The 23,723-nt window shown below is 40.1% G+C and overlaps 1 protein-coding gene and 1 pseudogene across 2 annotated transcripts in view; one reads left to right on the top strand and one right to left on the bottom strand.

The window, feature by feature from the left end:
* The window catches only part of ARIH1 (ariadne RBR E3 ubiquitin protein ligase 1), a 102,643-nt gene extending 81,823 nt beyond the window's left edge, over positions 1–20,820 (bottom strand). Inside the window, exon 1 of one of the 2 annotated variants that reach the window (XM_069595578.1) lies at positions 18,724–20,820. In XM_069595578.1, coding sequence (XP_069451679.1) covers positions 18,724–19,089 — 366 coding nt within the window. In that variant the 5' untranslated portion in view covers positions 19,090–20,820. The remainder of the gene's footprint in view (positions 1–18,723) is intronic. The other variant, XM_069595580.1, reaches the window with a different exon arrangement.
* LOC138443992 (kelch-like protein 8 pseudogene) lies at positions 6,596–8,696 on the top strand (annotated as a pseudogene).
* Positions 20,821–23,723: the final 2,903 nt, after the last annotated feature.

The following is a 23,723-nucleotide window of genomic DNA, read 5'->3' as shown; positions in this document are numbered from 1 at the left end:
ATCTTTCCCTTCCTTTTCACACAGTATGTGTGGCAGGCCAGCCTCCAAGATGGCCCCCAGTGATCTTTGCCCTCCGGGATGTGCAGTTCCCTCCCACAGTGAATAGGTCTGACTTGTAATCAACTGCTGCTGTTTAGTCACTAAGTCATGTCATGACACTTCTGTGACCCCATGGACTGCAGCCTGCCAGGCTCCTATGTCCACGGGATTTCTAAGGCAGAAACATTGGAGTGGGCTGCCATTTCTTTCTCTGGGAGACCTTTTGGACCCAGGGATTGAATCCAGGTCTCCTGATTGGTAGGCAAATTCTTTACTACTGAGTCACCAGGGAAGCCCTGTATAACCATAGGACAATGCAGACATCACAAAGTAAGGCTAAACCATGAAAACATTTACTGTATCTGTCTAGGTTCCTTGGACTACTTGGTCTAGTTGGAAGTCAGCTAACTTGTAGCAAGGACACTAAAGTAGCCCAGTGAAAAGGCCCATGTGATAAAGAACTAGTCTCCTACCAACAACTATGTGAGTGAGTCCTCTTGAAAGCAGTTCTTCAATACAAACCAAGCTTTCAGATAAATGCATCCTAGGCTGACAGGACGACTACAACCTAATCAGAGACCCTGACCCAGAATCACCCCGCTAAGCAACCTAAAACTATAATAAATGTTTGCTGTTCTAAACCCCTAGTGCTACGTAATGTGTTATGCAGCAATAGATAACTAACACAAGAGACATTTAAAATTAGTCAATTAGCGAAAATAAAAGATTATTTTAGTACTATAAAGTTTTCAGCAAAGAAAACTTAAGTATGAGGATTTGACTCAGTCATAAAGTCCAACTAAGATCTGAAAAAGTTTGGTATAGCAGAAAGAATTTCTATCTTAAGTCAAAAAGACCCAGTTTCAATGTCCTCCACCAGTCTGTAACAGAGAAACTCTGAGATTCCCTGAGAAAATAATTTCTCAGCTTCTCTAACTTCAATTTACTCATCTATATAATGGAGATAATGCTACTTTCTTGGGACTTTGTAATAAACATGAATGAAAACACCTAGCATAGTTCATAAATAACAGCAATTATTACCACTTCTATGTTTACAAATCTTTCCTTACATAAAAATGAGTAAATTAGATCTTTTTCCCCCTCTATCCTGTTAATTTCCCAAATCTCAAACATTCCCTTACTCCAATCTTTAAATTGTCATACTTGCTAGCTGGAATTGAAGTTCAAAAGCCCACAGTGTGGCTGTATGCACCCATGGAAAGCAAGCTTCAAAAATCTCCAAGACAGATCTGATAGACTAAGGATATTGACTGATTTTAAAAAAATATTTATTATTCCATTCTCAGGTAGGATATAGTTAAGATGTAAACAACCATCCCCATCCAGAACCAGAAAAGCTGGATAATGTCCCAAAATCATGTCTGAAAACAGCAGAGAGGTGTGAAGGCAACAAAAACTGAAGAAGTTGGTAATTTTACAACTTCAGGGGTTTTTACCTGGAGGCACTTGAGAATTCTGGGAGCAAAGCAGAATGCTGATAATCTACCACAGAAGGACGCTATTGACAGGCAGAAAAGCAGTTTCCCCACCTGGAGATGTTCACATCCTGATATCTGGAACCCACGAATTTATAATACATGGCAGAGAGGAATTACTGTTACAGACGTAACTAAAGGGGCTAATTAGCTGACTTAGAGATTTTCCAGGTCAACCCAACGTAATCAAAGGGTCTTTTTAAAAGAAGGAGGAGGCAAAAGTGGAGAAAAGTACTGAAGATGCTATGCTTTTCTGACTTTGAAGGTTAGAGTTAAGAAGCCATAAGTCAAGGAATGCAGGCAGCCTCTAGTAGTGAAACTGTCAAGGGAACAGATTCTCCCCTAGGACCTCCAGAAGGAACACAGCCTGCCAACTCCTTGATTCTAGCCCAGTGAGATTCACTTTGAACTTCTGACTTTCTCAACTGTAAAATAATGAGTCACTAACTTTGTGTTAACTTATTGCAACAACAAAATTAAGCTAATACTGAGACTTGAAGGGGTAGAGGAATGGCTGGTCTTCCACCCAGAACATTTACTGAATCCTGGGATCACACAGGGCCAGGACTAAAAATCTAGAGCCTCTGAAAGACAGATTGGTGCTTCCAGCAGTCTGGGAATGAAATAAAGTTTGGGAGCCCTTAGGAGAGGGACTGCTGAAAAAATATCAGTTCTTAGTTGAAGGGGGAAAAAAAAAGCCAATGGCAGCTAAGAGACAGACTAGAACTGAACAGGGCTAGAACTCAACCTTACTGGATTAAGACAGCCACTCGCCACCCTCACTGTCAAGCAGAAAGAAAAATAAAAACCCTCTCTGGAGGAATCAATCATCATTCAGAATCTTTAAATACTTTATATAGACGTACTGGCATGTAAGCAAAATATGTCAAATGACAAGAACACGTGACTGAGAACAAAATAGTATGTGGAGACTAACATAATTCAGATGTTGGAAGTTAGCTGACAAAACTTTAAGTAATAAATTCTTAATATGCTGGAGAATATAATGCAGAAGATGTAACACAAATGAAAAAGAAAAATATCACTAGAAAATCAGCATCAGTATAAAAGAATTAAATGGAAACTCCAGAATATAGTACCTGAAATAATTGAGGGGTGTTTAATAACAAATCAGACAAAGGAGAAGACAGATGTAGAGACTCAGACAACGGATCAGTAGAAATCAATCAAATTGAAGCACAGAGAAAAAAGGATATAAGATACACAAAAGAGCATCGAACACATATGGAACATAATAACAAGCTCTAATATATATGCACCTGGAGGAAACGGGATAAAGGCAAAACTGAGAATTTCCAAAACACATAAGACATCACCCCCAAAGATTCAAAAGGATCTGAAAACACAAAGCAAAATAAACATAAAGAAAACCACAACTAGACACAAAGTCAAAAATATTACAAACACTCAGATTAAAAAGTTCCTTAGCTTCCTCCTGGGCTTCCCTGGTGGCTCAGAGGTTAAAGCGTCTGCCTCCAATGCGGGAGACCTGGGTTCAACCCCTGGGTCGGGAAGATCCCCTGGAGAAGGAAATGGTAACCCACTCCAGTATTCTTGCCTGGAGAATCCCATGAACAGAGAAGCCTGGTAGGCTACAGTCCACGGGGCTGCAAAGAGTCAGACACGACTGAGCGACTTCACTTTCACTTTAGCCTCCTCCTACTACCACAAACAACAGAAGCCAGAAAACAATGGAATCTTTAAAGTGTTGAAAGAAAACTACCAACCTAGAATTACATACATAGCAAAATATTGAACAACGGGGGGTAAAATAAAATTGTTTACACAAAAAATGTTTACTAAGTGACTACTATGTGTCAGGTGGGCTTTCCAGGTGGCAGAGTGGTAAAGAACCCACCTGCCAATGCAAGAGATATAAGCAACCCGGGTTCGATCTCTGCGTTGGGAGGATCCCCTGGAGAAAGGCATGGCAATCCACTCCCAGTATTCTTGCCTGGAAAATCCCAAGGACAGAGGAGCCTGGCAAGCTACAATCCACTGGGTCGCACAGAGCCGGACACGACTAAAGCGACTCAGCACTCAGTGCATCAGGTACTATTCTGGGCACCAGGACTACCGCAATGAATAAAACAAAGCCACTGCTCTCACAGAGCTTTCATTTCAGTGTCAGAAGCCAGAATATAAACAAATTAATGGAATATGTCAGGTGATATCTCTACTAGCTATTCCTTGAAAAAACTGAACATCCCATTCCATTTCCAAACATCTTTACAGAACTAGCCATATTTTATGATTCACATTTCTAGTATTTGTTACATATTAGCACAGCATCTAACATAGCTTATGTATGTTTTTTGATTAATCAGCAGTAATTCCTAACCTGTCATATATAACCCATTACTAATTTAAAGTAAACACACAGCGTGGTTAGTCATATATTGGTTAGTCATATCTCCTGTTTGCAAGCCAATACTATGTTTCCTTAGTGATTTAGAAATATTTCAGAATATCAAAGCAGCAACTCTCAATCTGTTTGGCTTCAGAACCCTTTTTAAACTTTAACACTACTGAAGGCGCCAAAGAGTTTTGTTCATGTGAATCATAACTATCAGCATTTATGTTAGATATCAAAACAGAATTTTTTTAATATTTATTAATTCATTAAAAATAACAGAATTAACCCCATTATGTTAATATATAGCCCATTTTTATTAAAATAAATTGTATGTTCTAAAACAACAGACAGAAAAAGTGCACTGCTTAAGTCTCTTTAATATATGGGTAAATAGAGAACAGTTGGATTCTCATATCTGCTTCTATATTCAATCCTCAAATATATTGTTTTGTTTTTTTAAAAAAAAAGTGTCTCACAAAGACATGTAGAGTTGGAAAAGGCAGGAGAACTTTTATAGCCTTTGCAGATAACTGTGGATTTTTTTTATATTACACCAACACTCAAAAGGTGGTAGTTTCTTATAGGCTAGCTGTAAAATAGAATCTGAAATCATATCAAAGAACTTTTCTTACTCTTTTCATATCTTGTACTTTGAATGGATCATTTACCAATGTATGACTGTAAAATATCACAATTGATCTCTGGAAAATCAGTCATTTGAAAAATACTGGTTCATTATGTTAAAAGCAGATCTTCCAAATGTTGATATATTATACAGGATCTCATCACTAGGATATTGTCAGCCTCAGTCTCACAGTGGCAGATATGTTTTCCAAAATTCTAATTTGCACTTAAAAACTTTAAATATTTCTCACTGGCAACAAATACTATAAGCAGTTTTTTTTAAATAACAGGTGTATTTGGAGAAATAGTTACCATATGTTTATTTGCTATTTGTCTGAATAATCAGTTTGTCATTTTTTCCAAGTAAAATTGGTGTTCCATCAAGCAGCTTGTTCAGCTCAGAAACCAATCAAACGCACAAATGTTTTTCTTCAAGACAACCTCTGTACGTGAGTATGCAGAAGTGCCACATAAGACATGTGTACTTAAGAAACTGTGTACTTAAGGGATAAGATACACTACTACTAATAATTTTTACTGCTTCACCCAGGACAATAAGTGAAATGAACATTTTTTAATGAATGTGTGGCAGTGAAAAATAAAATGACTAGTACTCGTATAATTAGTGCCTCTGACTTGATCTGTGCTAAGGTTCCCATGGTTTTACACAACCGTCCATTGCTTCTGCACTATCAGGACAAATCCCAGCATGTTAACAGACAAATAACGTCCTAAAAAGTTTTCCTCTCATGGACCATACTTTGAGAACTACTGCATTAGAGTGACTCAGTTGTTTTTAACGTAACTCTCAATTCATGTGAGTGCCAGAGAACTACATGCAAATAAAGTAAAATCTGAAAGAGTCGCTATATAGTCAAAGGTTTTAAAAAGCTTGCATTCTTGGAATTCAAACACTTTTCTTGTCACCTTATACTACTGAAGTATTATCTGGAAATCATAAAATAATTTATTAGTGCCAGAAGAAAATCGTGTCCGGCTCTCTTTGGTTTACAGATAAGGAAACCAAGGAACTAAAAAACTAAGGGAAAAACTTCAAAGAACATGTGTTCACTGAGTTTCTACTACGGCTATTAGTGTGACACATGCTGTGGACGAAGACTCGGCTCTTACTTTCAAAACCCTCAGAGCCAGCTAGCGACTTAGGTATTGGGATGACCATATTACAGCCTCCTGTATTATCCATATAAAGGGCTACGCAAACACAGGTACAAGAGCAGTGATGGCAGGGAAGAGGGACCTGGTAAGAGGTATGTAATATCTGAGCAGGGTATGAGTAGAAGGGTATCAGGCAGTTAGAAAGACGACTTCCCTGGTGGTATAGTGGATAAGAATCTGCCTGCCAATGCAATATAGGAGACCCAGGTTTGATCCCTGGGTCGGGGAAATCCCATGAAGAAGGGCATGGCAACCCACCCCAGTACTCTCACCTGAAGAATCCCGTGGACAAAGGAGCCTGATGGGCTACAGTCCACAAGGTCACAAGGAGCTGGACACGACTGAGTGACTGGACAGCAACAGCAGCCAACCCAGGGGACATGGGTTCTATATCCAGTCCGGGAAGACTTCTCATGCCTTGGAGCAACTAAGCCCCTGTGGCGTAGCTACTGAGTTCTACAGCCTTCAAGCCGCAACTACTGGGCCTGCATGTTGCAACTACTGAAGCCCCTGCACCTAGAGTCTGTGAAAAAAGAAGCCACTGCAATGACAAGCCCGTGCATGGCAACGAACAGTAGCCCCTACTCATCGCAACTACTGAAGCAACAAAGACCCAGAGCAACCAAACCCAGCGCTACCAAAAATAAAACAGTGTAAAAAAGAGAGAGAAAGAGCAACCACAAAAAGAGGGATCAGCATGAACAAAAACAGGAAAACATAAATGTGCATTTATATAGTAAGAAAGTACAAGTAGTGCAACTGGGAATGGTGGGGAAATTACAAACAGCAGCAAGTAAGAATGAAAAAATTACCAGAAATCAAGGTGAGGAAGCCACGAACACCATATTAAAGCATCTAGGCTAGACATATGATAGAAAGTATGGGTCCGCGGCTGCAGGAACCTGGCAGCACAGATGCATCCTTGGCGAAGCCGGGGACAGGGGCGGGGGTGGGGAACCTAGCGGAGGGAACCAGCCGAGGACTGAGCAAACGACAGTGGCATTTGAGTAGTTTTCGAAAACTATGCGAAGTTTGGTGGACTGCATCTACCTTCTGCCTTCACCCCATCCTTTACAAAAGAATAAATGGGATGTTTCAGAAGAGAATTGTATTAAAAGAGGAGTGTTGCAAATGGCTTCAGAAGCTGTGAATGCAAACAGGCTAGGAATTGCTTCACAAAAGGGAAAAGACAACAGCAAATAAAGAACAGATCTTCACTTGGTGATGGAGAAGACTCCTTTCTCTTTGAAGCAAATGAAGCTTGGAAAGATTTTCATGGTTCTCTTCTTCAGTTTTATGAAAATGGAGAACTCTGTGATGGGCTGTCACACTGAAGGTTGGCTCAAAGCTAATCTCCTGTCACAAACTGGCATTGGCTTGTGTTATTTCCTACTTTAAAGCCATGTTTCTCTCTGAAATGGCTGAAGCCAAGCAAACACTGAATGAAATAAGAGACTTTGACGGTGATGCAGTAGAAGACTTGGTAAAGTTTGTCTATTCTTCACGGCTCACTTTGACGGTTGACCATGTCCAGCCTCTCTTATATGCATCCTGTATTCTACAGGATGAACTGGTGGCTAGAGCTTGTTGTGAATACACGAAGTTACATTTTCATCCCTCCAGCTGCCTGGTGCTAAGAGCCTTTGCAGAAAGTCACAAGTGAATAGACCTAATGGACACGGCGGATCAGTATGCCTGTGAGCATTTTACTGAAGTGGTGGAGTGTGAAGACTTCCCAAGTGTGTCACCTCAGCATCTCCATAAGCTTTTGTCCTCCAGTGACCTCAACACTGAGAATGAAAAGCAGGTCTACAGTGCTGCCATCAAGTGGCTTCTTGCCAATCCTCAACATCATCCCCAATGGCTGGATGAAACACTTGCACAGGTTCGTTTGCCGCTGTTGCCAGTTGACTTTCTCATGGGTGTTGTGGCAAAAGAACAGACTGTCCAACAAAATCTAAAATGTAGAGATTTATTAGATGAAGCAAGAAATTCCCACCTTCACTTGAGTAGCAGAGCAGTACCTGACTTGGAATACTCTGTGCGGACTACCCCAAGGAAGCATACTGCTGGAGTGCTGTTTTGTGTAGGTGGTGGAGGTGGATCAGGTGACCCCTTCCACAGTATTGAATGCTATTCTATCAACAAAAACAGTTGGTTCTTTGGACCAGAAATGAACAGTCGAAGGCTACATGGATGTAATCTCAGTGGAAGGTAAAGTGTATACAGTGGGTGGACATGATGGCAATGAACATTTAGGTAGCATGGAGATGTTTGATCCTCTCACTAATAAATGGATGATGAAGGCATCAATGAACACAAAGAGGTGAGGAATTGCCCTGGCTTCCTTGGGAGGCCCAATTTATGCCATTGGAGGGTTAGATGACAGCACCTGCTTCAATGATGTGGAGAGATACGACATAGTATCTGATCAGTGGCGTACAGTGGCACCAGTGAATACTCCCCGGGCAGGTGCTGGCTCCATGGCTCTCGTGAACCATGTTTATGCAGTAGGTGGCAATGATGGAGTAGCTTCTCTGTCTAGTGTGGAGAGGTATGATCCACATCTCAGTAAGTGGATAGAAGTTAAGACAGATGGGTCAGCAAAGAGCAGGCAATAGAGTTAGTGAGCTCCATGGTTGCTTATACGTTGTTGGTGGTTTTGATGATAATTCTCTGAGTTCTGTTGAGTGGTATGACCCTCAAAGCAACAAATGGGATCACGTAGCAGCCCTTACCACTCCCAGGGGTGGAGAGGGGATCGAAACAGTGATGGGCAAAATCTTTGCAGTTGGTGGTCATAATGGCAATGCATATCTAAATACAGTGGAAGCATTTGATCCAGTGCTGAATAGGTGAGAGCTTGTTGGATCTGTGTCTCACTGCAGAGCTGGAGCAGGTGTAGCTGTGTGTGCCTGTTTAGCCAAATCCGAGATGTAGGTCACGGATCCAGCAATGTGGTTGACTGTTATGTGACTTGAGTTCCAGTCACCAACAGTTTAGTCATATTTGATAAGCAAGAAAGACAAGCAGGATTTTGTAATGGCCACCTTCGAGCAGTTTTAACTATTACTAGAGGGTCATGTAAATGTAAACTGTTGTATGTGACTGAGTACAGCTTTTGGAATGGTAACTGAAGAATTACTAGTAATAAAGTTGCTATTTCCCACTTTAACAAATAATGAAGTAGTGAAAGAAGACAGTCTAAGCTGAAACCTCCTCCTCCAAAAAAACAAAAAAGAACTGTTTAACAGAGTGGAGTGCCAGAACCTTGAAATTAACTTTTTTTTTAAAGTGTGGATGAATGAACATGCAGAATCAAGTCGCTTGCTGAGCTTTACCTTTTGCCTAAAGGCGTTAACCTTAGGCATTGGATTTTTCCTCTGGGGAGATTAGAACCTGTTCATCAACACAGAGATATCAGGACTCTTAACAGACCTGCTCCATCTGAAGATCATTTCTCCTTGGTGCTGATGAATTATGCCTTGCTTTTTTCTAGGTGTTGATTTGTCAATTCCTTGGACATTTACAGAAGTAGGAAAAATGGTTCATCTTTCTGAGTGTCAGCCTATAGGATTATAGGCTTCATATCAGTTTTTTGTTTTTTTTTTTTTTTTTTGGCTTCATATCAGTTTGAATCGTTAGGACACCAAAAGATCTAAATGAACGATTCCATCTGAATGAATCTACACTTATTTCTTCATGTGAAAGGGGTTTTGTTTCATAGTAATAAAAAACGGAACCAGATGAGATTAGAGGAGAAGGCTTTAGAGTCAGCATTATTCCAGTGCCCATTTGTGAGACCTTGAATGGGAGTGGAGCCCATTACATGACTCCCTAATGAGGCAACTCCAAAAATATGTTTAACACTCTTTGATTTAATTATTCCATTCTGAATCTGAGATTTATTATCTTTCTATTTTGCCACCATCACAGTTTTTCTAACTGTACAGAATGTGGATTTATTATGAGAAATTGAATTCATGTCTACAAAAACCCTTTACAGACTTTAGTTGAACTGTTGATTAGTTCATATCCATCTTTACCAATAAAAGATATTGTAAAAGCAAAAAAAAAAAAGAAAATATGTGTTTCCTATTTAGTTAAAAGGAGAGGAATAACAAATTTCAGAGTAACTTCATCAGGGCTAATTGGATACAGGAAATGCTGGGGCAGAAAAGAATCACTGACTTTCAAATTCCAAGAATGGTTGATTAGTAAATCAATCAAAGGAAGAACAGCCTTAAAGAGAAAAGGCAATAAATTTGTTTTTAAATGGGTTTCAGAGACCTGTCCAAAATGTCACAGATTTCAATGAGTCCACATAAGAGGTTTTTACTTATACTTGCTAAGAAAATCAGAAAATACTTCTCAGTCTCTAGCATATACTTAATCCCTAAAAAACTATACAATTGTGACTGAGAAAGGATATAATATGTAATTGGAATCAGTTAATATTTGAATTAGAACTATGACAGTTTCAAAGCAGATAGCAAAGCAAGTCTGGGGAGAAGTGTCTGGGATTATAGCTATTCTTAGCATTGTCTAAACAAATGTCTTAGTAATAAGGAAATGTTACCTAATACTTCATTATCCGCTGTAATTTTTGCCAAAATGTATTAAGTGCATAAGGTCACTTGTGACACTTCTTATAAATGGAACATAAGAAAAAGGGAAAAGTGCTATCCAGCAAGTTTACATTAAGGAAAAAAAGTTACATGAAAAAGCTCCCAATACAGTATTTAACCTTAATACTAGTATTCTCATTTTTAAAAAATAAAAAGCAGGGCCTCTGAAACGTTAATCTGCCAGAGCAGATGCTAGCTCAATAAGACCCTTTAAAACTGCCTTCTAAGATACCAAACTACCCATTAATTTAATTCAAACACCAACTGACATCTACCATAGACCAAGATTAAGAAATGAGGTATCATTCAAGATGGTTGGATGGCATCTCTGAGTCAATGGACATGAGTTTGGGCAAACTCCAGGAGATGGTGAAGGACAGGGAAGCCTGCCGTGCTGCAGTCCATGGGCTTGCAAAGAATCTTAGCTACTGAACAACAATTTCGTTGGACTGTTTTCCTTTGTTTTTGTATCTTCTCACTTATCTGATTAAACCTATTCTTTGGCTCAAGTTTTTCAGGACAAAACATTGTGGGTGGGGAAGGACCATAGTAGGGTGCGACTTCATTTCAGAAACTTACAATACATGACTGTAGAAATCTACTGATGCTATAAGACATGCCCATTCTTTTGGAACTGAAGATCCAACACTGGACCACATTTTAATTAGCTTGGGCAGTTTTTATTTACTTTGTTTTAAACACAGTAGGCTTTTCTAAACACTGAAAATAAAATAAGGCAAGGACTGCCATCTCATGGGTCCCAAAGGATTCAGTGATCCCAGGTTAGAAGCAGCCTCAGATTACAGATTATTCTCTCACCTAGTAAGTGATCACCAAATGCCAGTCTAACCACTCATTCTTCTATTTATCCCATTAGTTAAAGGGAATAATTAATCTATTTGTAAGGTTACATACTAACCAAAGGTTACTGATATCAGTATCAACCTGATATTGATATAGTATCAATATTAAAAGATGAACCGTATGAATAGCCAAGATCTTAACAAAGTTATGGGCCTGTGATATTATACCTAGTAAAGGCAATGTATAATTGAAACTTAGAGAAGTAGGCAACATGCATAATCAGAGATACCGGTTCACTGTCATAGAAGAGACAAAGAAAAGAGGACTGACTAACTTCAAGAAAAAGTTTTTCCTTCATGCTTCCAAACAAAAACTGTTAAGAAAACAACTGGACTTCCCTGGTGGTCCAGTGGTTTAAGAATCCGCTTGCCAATGCAGGGGAGATTTCATATGCCACCTGGCAACTAAGTGCCTGTACCCTAGAGCCGGAGCTCTGCAACGAGAGATGCCACCGCGATGAGCAGCTCCTGCACCGCAACTAGAGGAAGTCTGAGGGCAGCAACGAAGACCCAGTGCAGCCAATGAATGAATTTTTTTTTAAAAAAGAAAACAACTAAAAATAACAAAGGGCCACCCTAGGAACAATGGACCAAAGTTAAGCTGTAAACAGTTTAATCCCTTGTTTTGTTTTCTCAAAAATCAAGAGTTAGAATGAGCTGTATCACAAACTAGTTTATTGTCATTTACTCATAATTAAGCAGACTGGAATGTTACAAAGAGAGGATTATTAAAGACACTGGACAAGAACAATAACTTTGCTTTCAACCCTGGCTGTACATTAAAATAAACCAGGGAAAACTTCTGTTTAATGATAAGGTCTGGTCCAAACTCCTAGAAATTCACGTGCTTAGCCTTGGGTTATGAGTCCCAATATAAAGAAGTCTGAATGAATAAACCGCATCAGTATCAATATACTGATTATGATACTATATACTAGTTCTGCAAAATGTTATCATCATAGAAAAATCAGTAGGGGATCTCTGTGCATTATTTCTTGCAACAGCATTTGACTCTACAATTATCTCAAAATTCTAAATGTGATGAAAAAATTCCCAGGTGATTCCACTATGTAGCGAGTTTTAAAAAAAAAAAAACCAACAGACTGGAGAATCTCAGATTCCTGCCAGTTATTAATAATTCCAAGAAGCTGCAAACTATTCTTTCAATCTCAGCCACTGAAGGTAATTAGGAATACTTATCATTTAAAGATATAATATTTTGCAAAGCCAAACACAAATAATTTACAGTTATTCTGAACTAAAAAATCCAAATTACTATACACTGCCATTAGTATATAAATTGACTGGACAGTAAGCATTATACTATAGTTCTCATTCGCCTCTTAACTGAGCCAGATTATATGTATCATAGTAAGCAGCCTCTCAAATGGCCCCAGGATCTACCTCCTCATCTTCACACTTTTGTGTAACCCCTTCCTCTTAAGCTCCTCACTTAAAACAGGTAGAGTACCGCAAAGAGATAGGATGCCATTTCTGAGATGGTGTTACAAGTGTGGCTTCCATCTGGGGGGTTCTCTATCTGAAACCCGCTGCCCCAAAGGAAAGAAGCTACTGTGTCGTAAGCCACTTTTCAGTGAAGCCCACATGGCAGGGAACTGGCCAAAAAACAGCCAGTGAAAAATCCTGAGGCCTGCCAAGAGTCACATGAGTGAGCTCGCAAGGGGATCTTCCTCTAGTCAAACCCTGATAACTGCAATCTAGCCAGTGTGTTGAGTTGCAGCCTTATAAGAGACCTTGAAACAGAGGCACCCAACTAAGTTGAAGTCAGAATCGTGACCCACAGAAAGTGTGAGATAATAAATGTGTGCTGTTTTTAAGCCACTAAGCTTTGAGGAAAATACAGGGCTAAAAATAATACATATAGCTGCCACACACAAACCCACAAGAAAGTAATCTGATCTGGTGGACTTCTGCCTATCTTTGTTCAGAGTATCAAACCTCCCAGCTTTTACAACATTATCACTTATAATTAACAAACTGTTTTACCTGAGGTGACCTCACCATCACTGGGACACAGCTTCCTCATTCTTATTTCAATTTCTTAGAATGGCTTCCTATCCCTCTCTTCTATCCACCTAAATCCTAGACATCTTCCAGATAAAACTCACAGATCTCTTCCATAAATATCTATTACAATCCATTTAGCACTGATCTAACAGCTTTAAGAGTAGAAATTCAGAGACCATGAACTCCTTAAGAGTCAGTCTCACATTTTCTTCAACATTCTGAACAGTACTGAGCAACTGCATTTACAGTATTCAATTCCTTATATCCCTTCCCATGTATCAAATAAAGAAACTCTCTCAACTACTTTTATTTTTAAAAAATAAAAATAAAAAAGCCGGGGAGTGAGAAAGGGTGAAGAAAACCCAAATGTTCCAACCTAGAATATGAGATTGTCACTGGTTTGGCTTGCATGTTTGAAATAACTGAGTATAGACCACTCTAATCTGAAGAATAACAGTAATGATAACAAATCCCCTCCACGAGTAGCCTAGTTAATTGTTATTTGTAGGCTCTCTCTTTAGCTAGACTAGCTCTCTCTCCTAGTAACCATTCAGGCTCTCGAAATTTTCCTTTTATTAGTTTCTTAAACAATTTGCCTTCCATCATTAACCCACTCTATAGTAATTCATCACTAGTCATTACACATGGAGAAACACTGCTGTTAGACCTCAACTAGACCAGTAGCTCTCAAACTTTAGTTAGCATCAGCATCACCTGGAATGCTTGTTAAAACAGACTGCTGGATCCCACCCCCACAGTTCCTGATTCATGACTAATGCCATAAGTGATTCAAAAAGAACGTAACTTAAAGCTTGTAACTCAAGGAAATCAGCTGGAGGGAAAATAAAAAGTTCAAGAAGAATAAACTACACCAAACACCTCAATGGCTTCAACACACACACACACACACAAAATCCCTCCCAACCCAGTTAACCAATCTAAATTTATCTTGATATGCCCACTTGAGGTCAATTTCACTGAAACAAGGAGGACCTCCAATTCACTGAAGTTTTTTTAAAAGGATATTAGAAAAATTAAGCATTAATGTAAAAAAGACCAATCTAGTAGTTCAACAGTCCTGTTTTAACTTCCCAGAACAAAAAAAAGGTGGGGGAGGAAGGGGAGAAGCAGACAAAAACTGAAGGTTCTATGACGTAAAAATTAACTTGCCAGTTAGGAGAAGCAGTGGCTAGACCTGACTCCGGAGAAGGCGATGACACCCCACTCCAGTACTCTTGCCTGGAAAATCCCATGGATGGAGGAGCCTGGTAGGCTGCAGTCCATGGGGTTGCAAAGAGTCGGACACAACGGAGCGACTTCCCTTTCACTTTTCACTTTCATACATTGGAGAAGGAAATGGCAACCTACTCCAGTGTTCTTGCCTTGAGAATCCCAGGGATGGGGGAGCCTGGTGGGCTGCCGTCTATGGGGTCACACAGAGTCAGACGTGACTGAAGTGACTTAGCAGCAGCAGCAGACCTGACTCCTGAACCAATACACAATACACTGGACTATACTGCCTCTAATTTATGCATGAAACCTCAGTTTAGAAGCATCTCAACTATTTTAAATTAAAAATGGGCAAAATATTAAAGACTTCATATCAACAAGCCAACAGAAAATTTGTCTTTTAAAACAGGTTATTAAGAATAATAAATCTTCTAATAGCAAGAAGCCCACCCACTTCTCCTTTGCTTCCTCTCTGATCACTCACATCCAACAGTTCCATGAGCCTCTTCCTCAGCATATCCTTTAAATGTGGTATTCCTAAGAGTTACTTGCCCTTCTTACTCATTCTCCCTGAGTCAAAATCATGACACTGGGTGAACTATGAACATTCCAGTCGTTCAGAACTATCACTGGACTGGCTAAAAATATAAGATACTTAGGCTCCAATTTAGACTTGACTAATGGATAACCATCTCTGGGAATTGAGCCCAAGAATCTCTATGTTCCCCACCTCTATGTGCTTCTTAGGCAAGAACCATGTCCTCTATAGTGACCAGCACACACACAAGGCACAATCAACATTTGCTAAAGAATGCTGTGGAAACAAAAAACAGCACATTTAAACATCCTTGAATTCCAGAGTTATGTAGTGTTAGTTTAATAAATTACTTAGATATTTAGACAACTACATTAGATACCCACTGTAATATTATTAACCACCTTATATTAACAATGCTAGTTAAATATAGCTAGGTAAATAAAGGACTTTAAGCACTTCTCTACCCTTAAGATGTTACAGAAAACCCCTGATCTTAAAGATCAAAAGGTAAGTAGCCACAAAGAGTTTAAATAAAAGAAGATCAAATTAAACAAACAAAAGTTACAGAGAGCCAGAAAACCAAGAGCTTTCTAAAAGAAAAAATGTTAACTCGATTGAAGACTAGAACTAACCAGCAGTTATCTACAAATAACACTATTAATCTGTTGTTGCCCAGAAAAAGTAATCAAATTCCCCCAGGGAAGACGCAATTAACTTGGCAAATGTTTTTACATTCAATCTTTTTCTCCTGAACATTTATTTTCAAATTCACTAACATACATGATTCCTATTGAAAAGTAGTACCAGAAAGAAGGGAATTTAAATTTTTTAGAATTAACAGCAAGCTCCCCGATGTGAACTAAGTTAATAAAACAGTTTTTAATTTACTTAAAACTTACTATATATTAAACCAACATTAGGTTTAATTGAAAAACCTGTACGACTGATGTTTAAAGGCTCTATGAATATAAACTGATCTCATAAATCTATAAAAAGATAAACATCCCAAAAAGAGGTAAAATGAGCAAAAGCAAAGGGCAATTTACGAAAGAAATACCACTGCCCAAAAAAACTCTTTAAAAATTCAACCTCATTAGTTTAAAAAAAAAAACACAAATTTAAAAAATGATGACCAATCAAGGACCATGGAGGGAAAACTAGTATAACCTTGCTGAAAGCAGCGTGCTAGTATTTATTAAATGGCTGAAAATAAGCACAAGTTTGGCTCAGCAATTTATCCTAACAAAATAAAACATCCAGACATTTATCTGTAAGAATATTCCTAGTGAGGTTTATAAAAGATGAAAACTAGACAATAAAAAGGAAGACCAATAACAACAGATTGACTAAATTAGTTTAGATCTGTAATTGTGTAAGCACTTGAAAAATAGTTACTTATTGACAGGAGAAAGTTGTTGACCTTCCCTCTGTTTTTGCAACCTGCTTTTTTCCTACTAAAAACATAAAAAGAACTTAGTTTTATTCTGTAATTATCATTTTTTCTAAACACGTATACCTCATCCACAGATCTGGAACGATTAGTGTATCTCTCTCAGTAGCAGGCAAAATAATTATTTTATCTTTTCTTCCCCCTCACCTCATCAGTTTTTTTCTTACAATGTAATGTGTTACCTGTATAACTTAAGTTTAAATCTATTAACATAAATAATCTATAACACAACCAAACCCTAGTTTAGTGCATCATTTGCCCAGTGTATACCATTGTGAGAAAGAAGATCTGGGGTAAATCCTATCCTTTGATCTACTGATCTTTCTAAATATGAACTTTTAACAAAGGAAAAGATAGTCATTTCAGCAGTCCTACTTAAGAGTACCCTTAACAAGTAGTAAACTAGGAAAAAAAAAAGAGTTGTTTCAAAAATCCAGCATGAAAACATGGTTAAAGTAAGACACCTAAAAAAATTCTCTAGTATTTTGTAGTTCTTAGTTCAGTTTATCCATGTTTATTTCTCTTCCTCTAAACAAACAAAGAAAAAACGATGTCACATGCATTAGCTACATCTCTGTTCCAGAAGTGACATGAAGAATTTGTAGGGTTTGGCCTCAGTGATTGAGGACACACCTAAGAGCTGAAAAGGCTGAAGGAGATTTAACTACATGAAAACATACTAGAAGAAGTTGGGTAATAAACATCTATAAATTTTAAAAGGTAATTAAACATTCGAATAAGCCAGGTGATAGGTGTGAAAGCATCAGATTCAATACAGATTTACTATATACTTTATAAAATAAATAAATGAAAAGGGAATTCAAGGTTTCACTGTAAATTCAACTTTCCTCAAAAAAAAATTCTCCATTTAGTGACCTAAGACCTTAAATACTGTATCTGTAGATCAGAAAGAGCTATAAAACTTATCTTTCTTTTACAACCCTTCAATTTCCTCTTCAGACTACATTATCTACACGAAAGTTTGAGATTTCCACTGTTTAGTAATAGCACTAAGTATCACAGGTTTTTTTTAAACTATTATTTAAACACTATCTTCAAACAGGCCTAAATAGATGGTTTCATTTTCAAAAGAAAGTGTCTTTTTTACTAAATACTGTAAAAAATTAATAAAGACAATCTATTAATCATGCAAGCTCAACAAGCACGCAGTGACATACTGCTTGTTTACCAGTGAATATTAGTCAACCAATTTTAAGAGGGGGAAGAAAAAAAAATAACATACTAGAAGGCTATCGTCACCTGCTGCTCACCTATACAGTTTACTTCCATGAAACTAGTGTTTTTTAAGGATTATATTGAATCAAGACTCCATTTTTATTCTGCAGTCGTACCCATGACCCCCTCATTTTTCTCCAAATAAACTGAAACTTTTGATTTTCTAAAGCTCAAAAGGCAAAATATGACCCACAAGATTAGATGAGGTGAGGTTATCAATTTAAACCGAGTCCTACTTACCGACAATGAAATACAAATTATCAGAGAAAGGAGTCCAGAAGCAGAAAGTCTCTAACTTGCTAACTCACAATAAGAGTCTTGTTCAATATTACACAATAACACTGCGCTTTGCTGTTGTTTGAGCTGCAAAGGCTGGGTATGCAAGTTGCAGCAACTATGCCAACAGCTTCAAGTATGCTACAACTGAGAAGAGTAGCAGTTAAAACCCAAACGAACAGCAAACGTTAAAAAAGATACAAGCAGAAGCCTCACCATTAGAAAAGATCCATCAGCACCTCTCCCAAGAAACAGTTCCCTTCCCCCACTTTTAAGTAGGCACTTAAGACTGCCAAGCAGATCCATTTCTTTATTAACTGGTGCCCACTTGGGGCAACGGTACACCAAGCAAGCCCTCAGGCCTACTAACCCCTTCCAAAAGTGCTCAAGTGAGACTGAAAGCCGGGGAAGCCGTCTTAGGGGCCCAGATCTCCTCCACCTCCCATCCCGCCCCGCCCCTTGTAAGCTCTACTGAAACCAGAAGGACACCGGGCCCAGGGACCCGCAGCAATTGCCCGCAAAAAAAGTCTGAGGCGGCCGGAGGCCTCCGCCATAGCAGGACCTGGAAAGCACCGCCCCTAGCGCACCTCCCCACACCCGGCGAATGTCTGCTCTATCCCCAGCAGAAGAGAAGACAGGGCCGGGAGGCACCAGGCTAGGCTGCGCACCAGGCCCTGGCCTGCCCCTCGGGGCCGCGCCGACCGCCCGAATCCGCTCCCGGCTCCGGCTCGGTCAAGCTGGCGCGGGGGCCACACTCACCTGGATGACCTCGTTGACCTCCCGGATACATTCCACCATGTGTTGCAGAATCTGCTCGGCCGTGAGCACCTCGTAGCGGTAATCCTCCTCCTGCTCATGCCCCGGCCCGCCGCCGCCGCCGCCGCCGCCGCCACCTCCGGGCCCCAGAGCGCTGCCGCCGCCGCCGCCCGTCTCCCCGCACAGCAGTCCGTCCCGCTCCCCGCCGACGCCCAGCCCCGGCTCCACCAGCTCCACCTCGCCCAGATCCAGGTTATCATCGTCCGGCTCATCGTCGTCCTCGTCCTCCTCCTCCTCGGCGCCGCTGTCCTCCTCGCTGCACTCTTCGTCCTCGTCGAACTCGTAGTTGTAGCCCTCGTCCGAGTCCATGGCGCGACGCGCGGAGGCCCGGCGGACGCTGGCCCTGAGGCGGGGAGAGGGCGGGGACGCCGAGGCCCCGGCTCTCGCTCCGGCTCCGGCTGATGTCCGGACGCAGGCCTGGCTCCGGCCCCGCGGGCCGCGGCTCCTCCCCGGGCGCGGCGGTTGGCGGTTGGCGGCTAGCGGCGGCGGGGAGGGCGCGGAGGAGGGAGGGAGGGAGCGAGGGGGCCGCTTGCCGCCCGCCTCAATCAGACGCGGCTCCGCTCAGGCCTCCGAGAGAAAACAGTCCCCAGCGCCACCTCCACGGCCGCTGCTACCGCTACTGAGCCAACAAAGGGGCGTGCGTCACCGCGTCGCGCTGCGTCGCGCGTCACCGCTCTTGACGTCATCGCGCCCCGCCCCGCCGCCCCTGCGTGGAGTGCGGGGAGACCCCACGGCCTCGGTTTGCCCTGGGAGCGCGGCGCCGCGGGAATCGCATGCTGGATTCCGGCTGCGGTCGCTGTTTGGGCCCTCAGCAGCGAACAGAGTACTGGAGGAGCCTGTGGCCATTGGTCGCCGAGAGCGAGAGGGGCCTGGTCCGCCCAGGTGGTGGATTTTTCCGCAGGCCATGAAGATCCAGCTTCTCGCGCAATCCTTTGGGGATGCCGGCCTTCCCCCAGGGCCAGAGAGACCCTTCCCGCCGGCCCGGGAGTGATTCCAAGAATATCTCGGCTGTGGAGCTACTGTTCCTGTAGCGTGGGCTACTCAGTGGAGTCTGTTTTATGCAGAACCTCTAAGCTGTGTTGCTGGTGAACCCCGTTTTAAGTAATTAGATTGTATACTCTCCGGACGTGCTGTGATTTTTAAGTCGCCTACAGTGACGTCATTTAGCGTTTCCTGAACTCAGGTTCAAGCACTTTATTTAAGGCACTAAACTGTTAAAGTCATGGCTTGCCTTAATTGAGTACTGTGTAAGATTTTTACATACATATTTCTTATCTTCATGGAGCCACAGTACCCATTTTATACCTGAGACTGAAAAGGAAAGAGACTTGAAGACCACAGAACATTTGTCCTATGTTTTAGCACCTGGGTGACCTTAAATAGCAATCATAAAAATAATTTAAAATGCATAATATGTATTACATGCAGCATTATATATAAAATGGGTTGTAAGATAATACAATGCAGACAATACTAGAAATAGATACAGGGACCAAATAAAGCAGAGAGATAATGCCTGTCTCCCATCTGGAAATATGTGAGCTGAGAGTTGATAGATGGCCAGGAGTTTAACAGAGACGGTAGGGAAGATGATCTAGCCTGAGAAAATAACAAAAGCGAGAGCACAGTAGGCATAAAATTGTTTAGTTTGGGGAGCTTAAAATGCAAGGAGGGTAAATGACAAAATATCAAGTTGTGAACAAGAGAGGAAGAGTATTTTATGCCATTCTAGGAGACGTAAATCTTTGTAGATAGGACAGAAAAGCCAGAGAAATATTCTGAAGGAAGAAGAGGCACGAGAAAACTTCCTCTTGGGATAACTTGAAGGACTGGCCCAGGTTGGAAAAATTTTTAGGTCTGAATCCCTAATTTACTGATAAATCTTACCTTTCAACAGTTTCCCATTGGAATCTGATTTTGGAAAGTGAAAAATACCTTTATAATGGAAATAAGCCTTATCAATTTGTCCATTTTGTAAAGTTTTTAATAATAAGATTTCCTAAAATAATCCAAGGATTTGCAAATTAAAACTTACATTTTGTGTCATGGTCCTTTCTTGTTTTTATTTTAGCAGTTCTAGGTAGTTGCCACACCTGGAGCGACCTAAGTATACTAGCAACCCTTCTCTCCACCCATCCCTGTTCTTACACATCTACAGAGAAAATTTCAGCAAAGCTTGACAGTACCCTAAACTCCTTTACCCCATCTTTCTTTTCATCCACTCCTATCTTGACTGAACCCTACCATCCATATCCTCCCCTTTGATATGGAGCAGCTGACCACTACTGGAGAAATTTCCATGATCACATACATTCTGTTATTAAATTCCAGTCATCTACCACACCTGATGCCTCACCACCCAGCAGCCCTGTTAAATTTTTCTAAATTGTTCTGCCACTCTAGGCAACTCTGAAATCTTCACCAGTTTTTTTCAAATCCCCAACCCTGCCCTTCCAAATCTGCCAAAGTACATGACTTTACATCACAGAAATTTGGAATCATAAGGACCTCTGTGACAAGTATACTGAGCAAAAATCGAATGTTAAAGGATCAAGTCAGAGACGACAAATCAAGGTAGAGGCCCAGCAGGACCTCGTAGGGTATCTTAAGAAGTTTACATTATTACAATGGAAATCATTAAAGGATTTTAAACAGAAGAATGAAATAATATGCTCTCTTTTTAAAAAAAAAATAACGATGCTTTTTGGAGAATAGACTATAAAAGCAGAGACCAATTAGGAGGTCATCTCAGAAGTTGAGGTGAATAATGGTAACAGCTTAGGCTAGAGTTGTGACAGTGGGGCTGATAAGTGGTCAGAGTCATGTGTAATTTGAAAGTGGAGCCAACAGATTTGCTGATGGCCTGACTGTGAGGTTGATAAAGGATGAGGATGCCTCCTAAATTTGGGGTTTGAGCAAGTGGGTGAATGGTGGTGTTTACTAAAACAAGTTAAAAATGATTTGCTTGTTAGACATTGAGGTAGAGATACTGAGAAGGCAGTTCCACATACTAATATACAAGGCTGAAGGTCAAGAGGAGGTAGGGCTAGATAGAATTTCACCAGTCTTTATATCAACAATGTTGAGAAGCAGCATAGGAAGGAATAGAGCAGAATTTACCTCTGCCCCTCCAGTTGCTGTCTGTAACTTTGAGCAAATTACTACTAAACCTCTCTGAGCTTCACTTTGAAGTTAGTCGCTCAGTCCTGTCCTACTCTGCGATCCCAAGGTCTGTAGCCTGCCAAGCTCTGTCCGTGGAATTCTCCAGGTGAGAATACTGGAGTGGGTTGCCATTTCCTTCTCCAGGGGATATTCCCAACCCAGGGATTGAACCCACGTCTTCTACATTGTAGGCAGAGTCTTTACCATCTGAGCCTCCAGGGAAGCCCAAGCTTCACTTTGGAGGATAATTCCCTATTCTGATAGAATTATTTGTGAGTATCAAATGGAATAATATATTTAAAACACTTGACACAGTGCCTGGCACATAGTTATATGTTCACAAAATTAGAACTTTTAAAAGTGTTGTAAGTCACCTTGCATCTTTGGGAGAAAAAACCTATAAATTGGATTTATAACCTTGTAGTTGATTTTATTTTGATTTTACCTGAATGTATATGGCCTATGTCATCCTTGTTTTCCAAGGAAGAAAATTGGCATGCTTTTTTCTCAGAAACTGTTTCCGAAGTTTGATGACTCCTTTTTGGTCAAAATCATAGTGCTTCTGAATTTTGGGGTCTCCTATTCATGGGTATAATGAGATTTTCATCAATACTCCATTGACATTTTTTAAAGTATCTTAGAATCAGGTTATTATATAGTGCTATTAAAGGAAACCAGTATAACAACTTCTCTCTGGCCCCAAATTGGCCAAGGGATGACCCACATACAGTGTTTTTTTAAGTGACTTGATCTTAAAGGTATTGCCTGTGTCATTGCTTTCTCAGGTATGGTGATTACTGGGTAGAAGTACAAGAGTCTGTAAACAAGAGGTTAAACAAGTTCCTTGAAAAAAAAAAATGGGCAAGTTAATATTTCCTTGGTGCTAATAGAATAATTGTTTTATAATTAGGTATTCACATTGTCCCAATGTCCTTTTTTTTTTAGTATATATTTATTAAATCCCACTCATGGTGTAAAACTCCAAAAATATTTATATGCATACCAAATAGTTATGAACTAAATTCCAGCAGGAAAAATATGCAAGTGCTTTTCAGATAAATAGAAATTAAAATAGCACTGGACTTTTTCAAAGGGCAGATAATAGAGCTGTAATCTATGGAAAAACCCCTAGCAATGGCAGGGCACTAGAGTGACCAACTGTCCCTGTTGGCGCAAAATGGGAGTTTCCTGGGATGTGGGATTTTTAGTGCGAAAACTGGGAAATCTCACACAAATTGGAATCTCACCTCCCCCAAAATTCTTGTATGATTTAATCAAAACAGTTTCTAAAACTAAATGGAAATAGCCATTTATCATGTACCACTTTTTGCCCCTTTTTTAAAATGTTTTAATTGTTTCTGTGTTTTACCAGGCAGGAGGTAAGAAAATGAAATTTTAATATAAATTTAATTTAAAATTCAATTTTAGCAAAAATGCAAAGAGATTCTAATAAGCGAATTGAATACTTGGCATTTCTTTAACACCATCTGTGTACTTTGTATTTTTATTACAAGCAACAATTAAATGTTACACCATTGTTGAGAGGTAGATCTTATCATACCAGTTCTATGTGGTAAATAATATAAGGTGGCTTAGAGAAATTGAGGTTGTATGCCTCATTAGAAGTCTGGAAGAAATAGTGATAACCAAAAATGGAACCTGATGTTTCTGACTGCAACACCCTAAGATATACTCTCTACCTTATCTTTTTCTTCTAGCATACAGAATTAGTGATTTTATTATTGAACCAGAGATTTTATGCAAGTAACTATCTACAATGT

The sequence above is a fragment of the Ovis canadensis genome, chromosome 7, assembly GCF_042477335.2.
Source record: "Ovis canadensis isolate MfBH-ARS-UI-01 breed Bighorn chromosome 7, ARS-UI_OviCan_v2, whole genome shotgun sequence".
Lineage (NCBI taxonomy): Eukaryota > Metazoa > Chordata > Mammalia > Artiodactyla > Bovidae > Ovis > Ovis canadensis.
The sequence above is the reverse complement of the archived record's forward strand: the minus strand, read 5'-3'. Positions and strand labels throughout refer to the sequence as shown.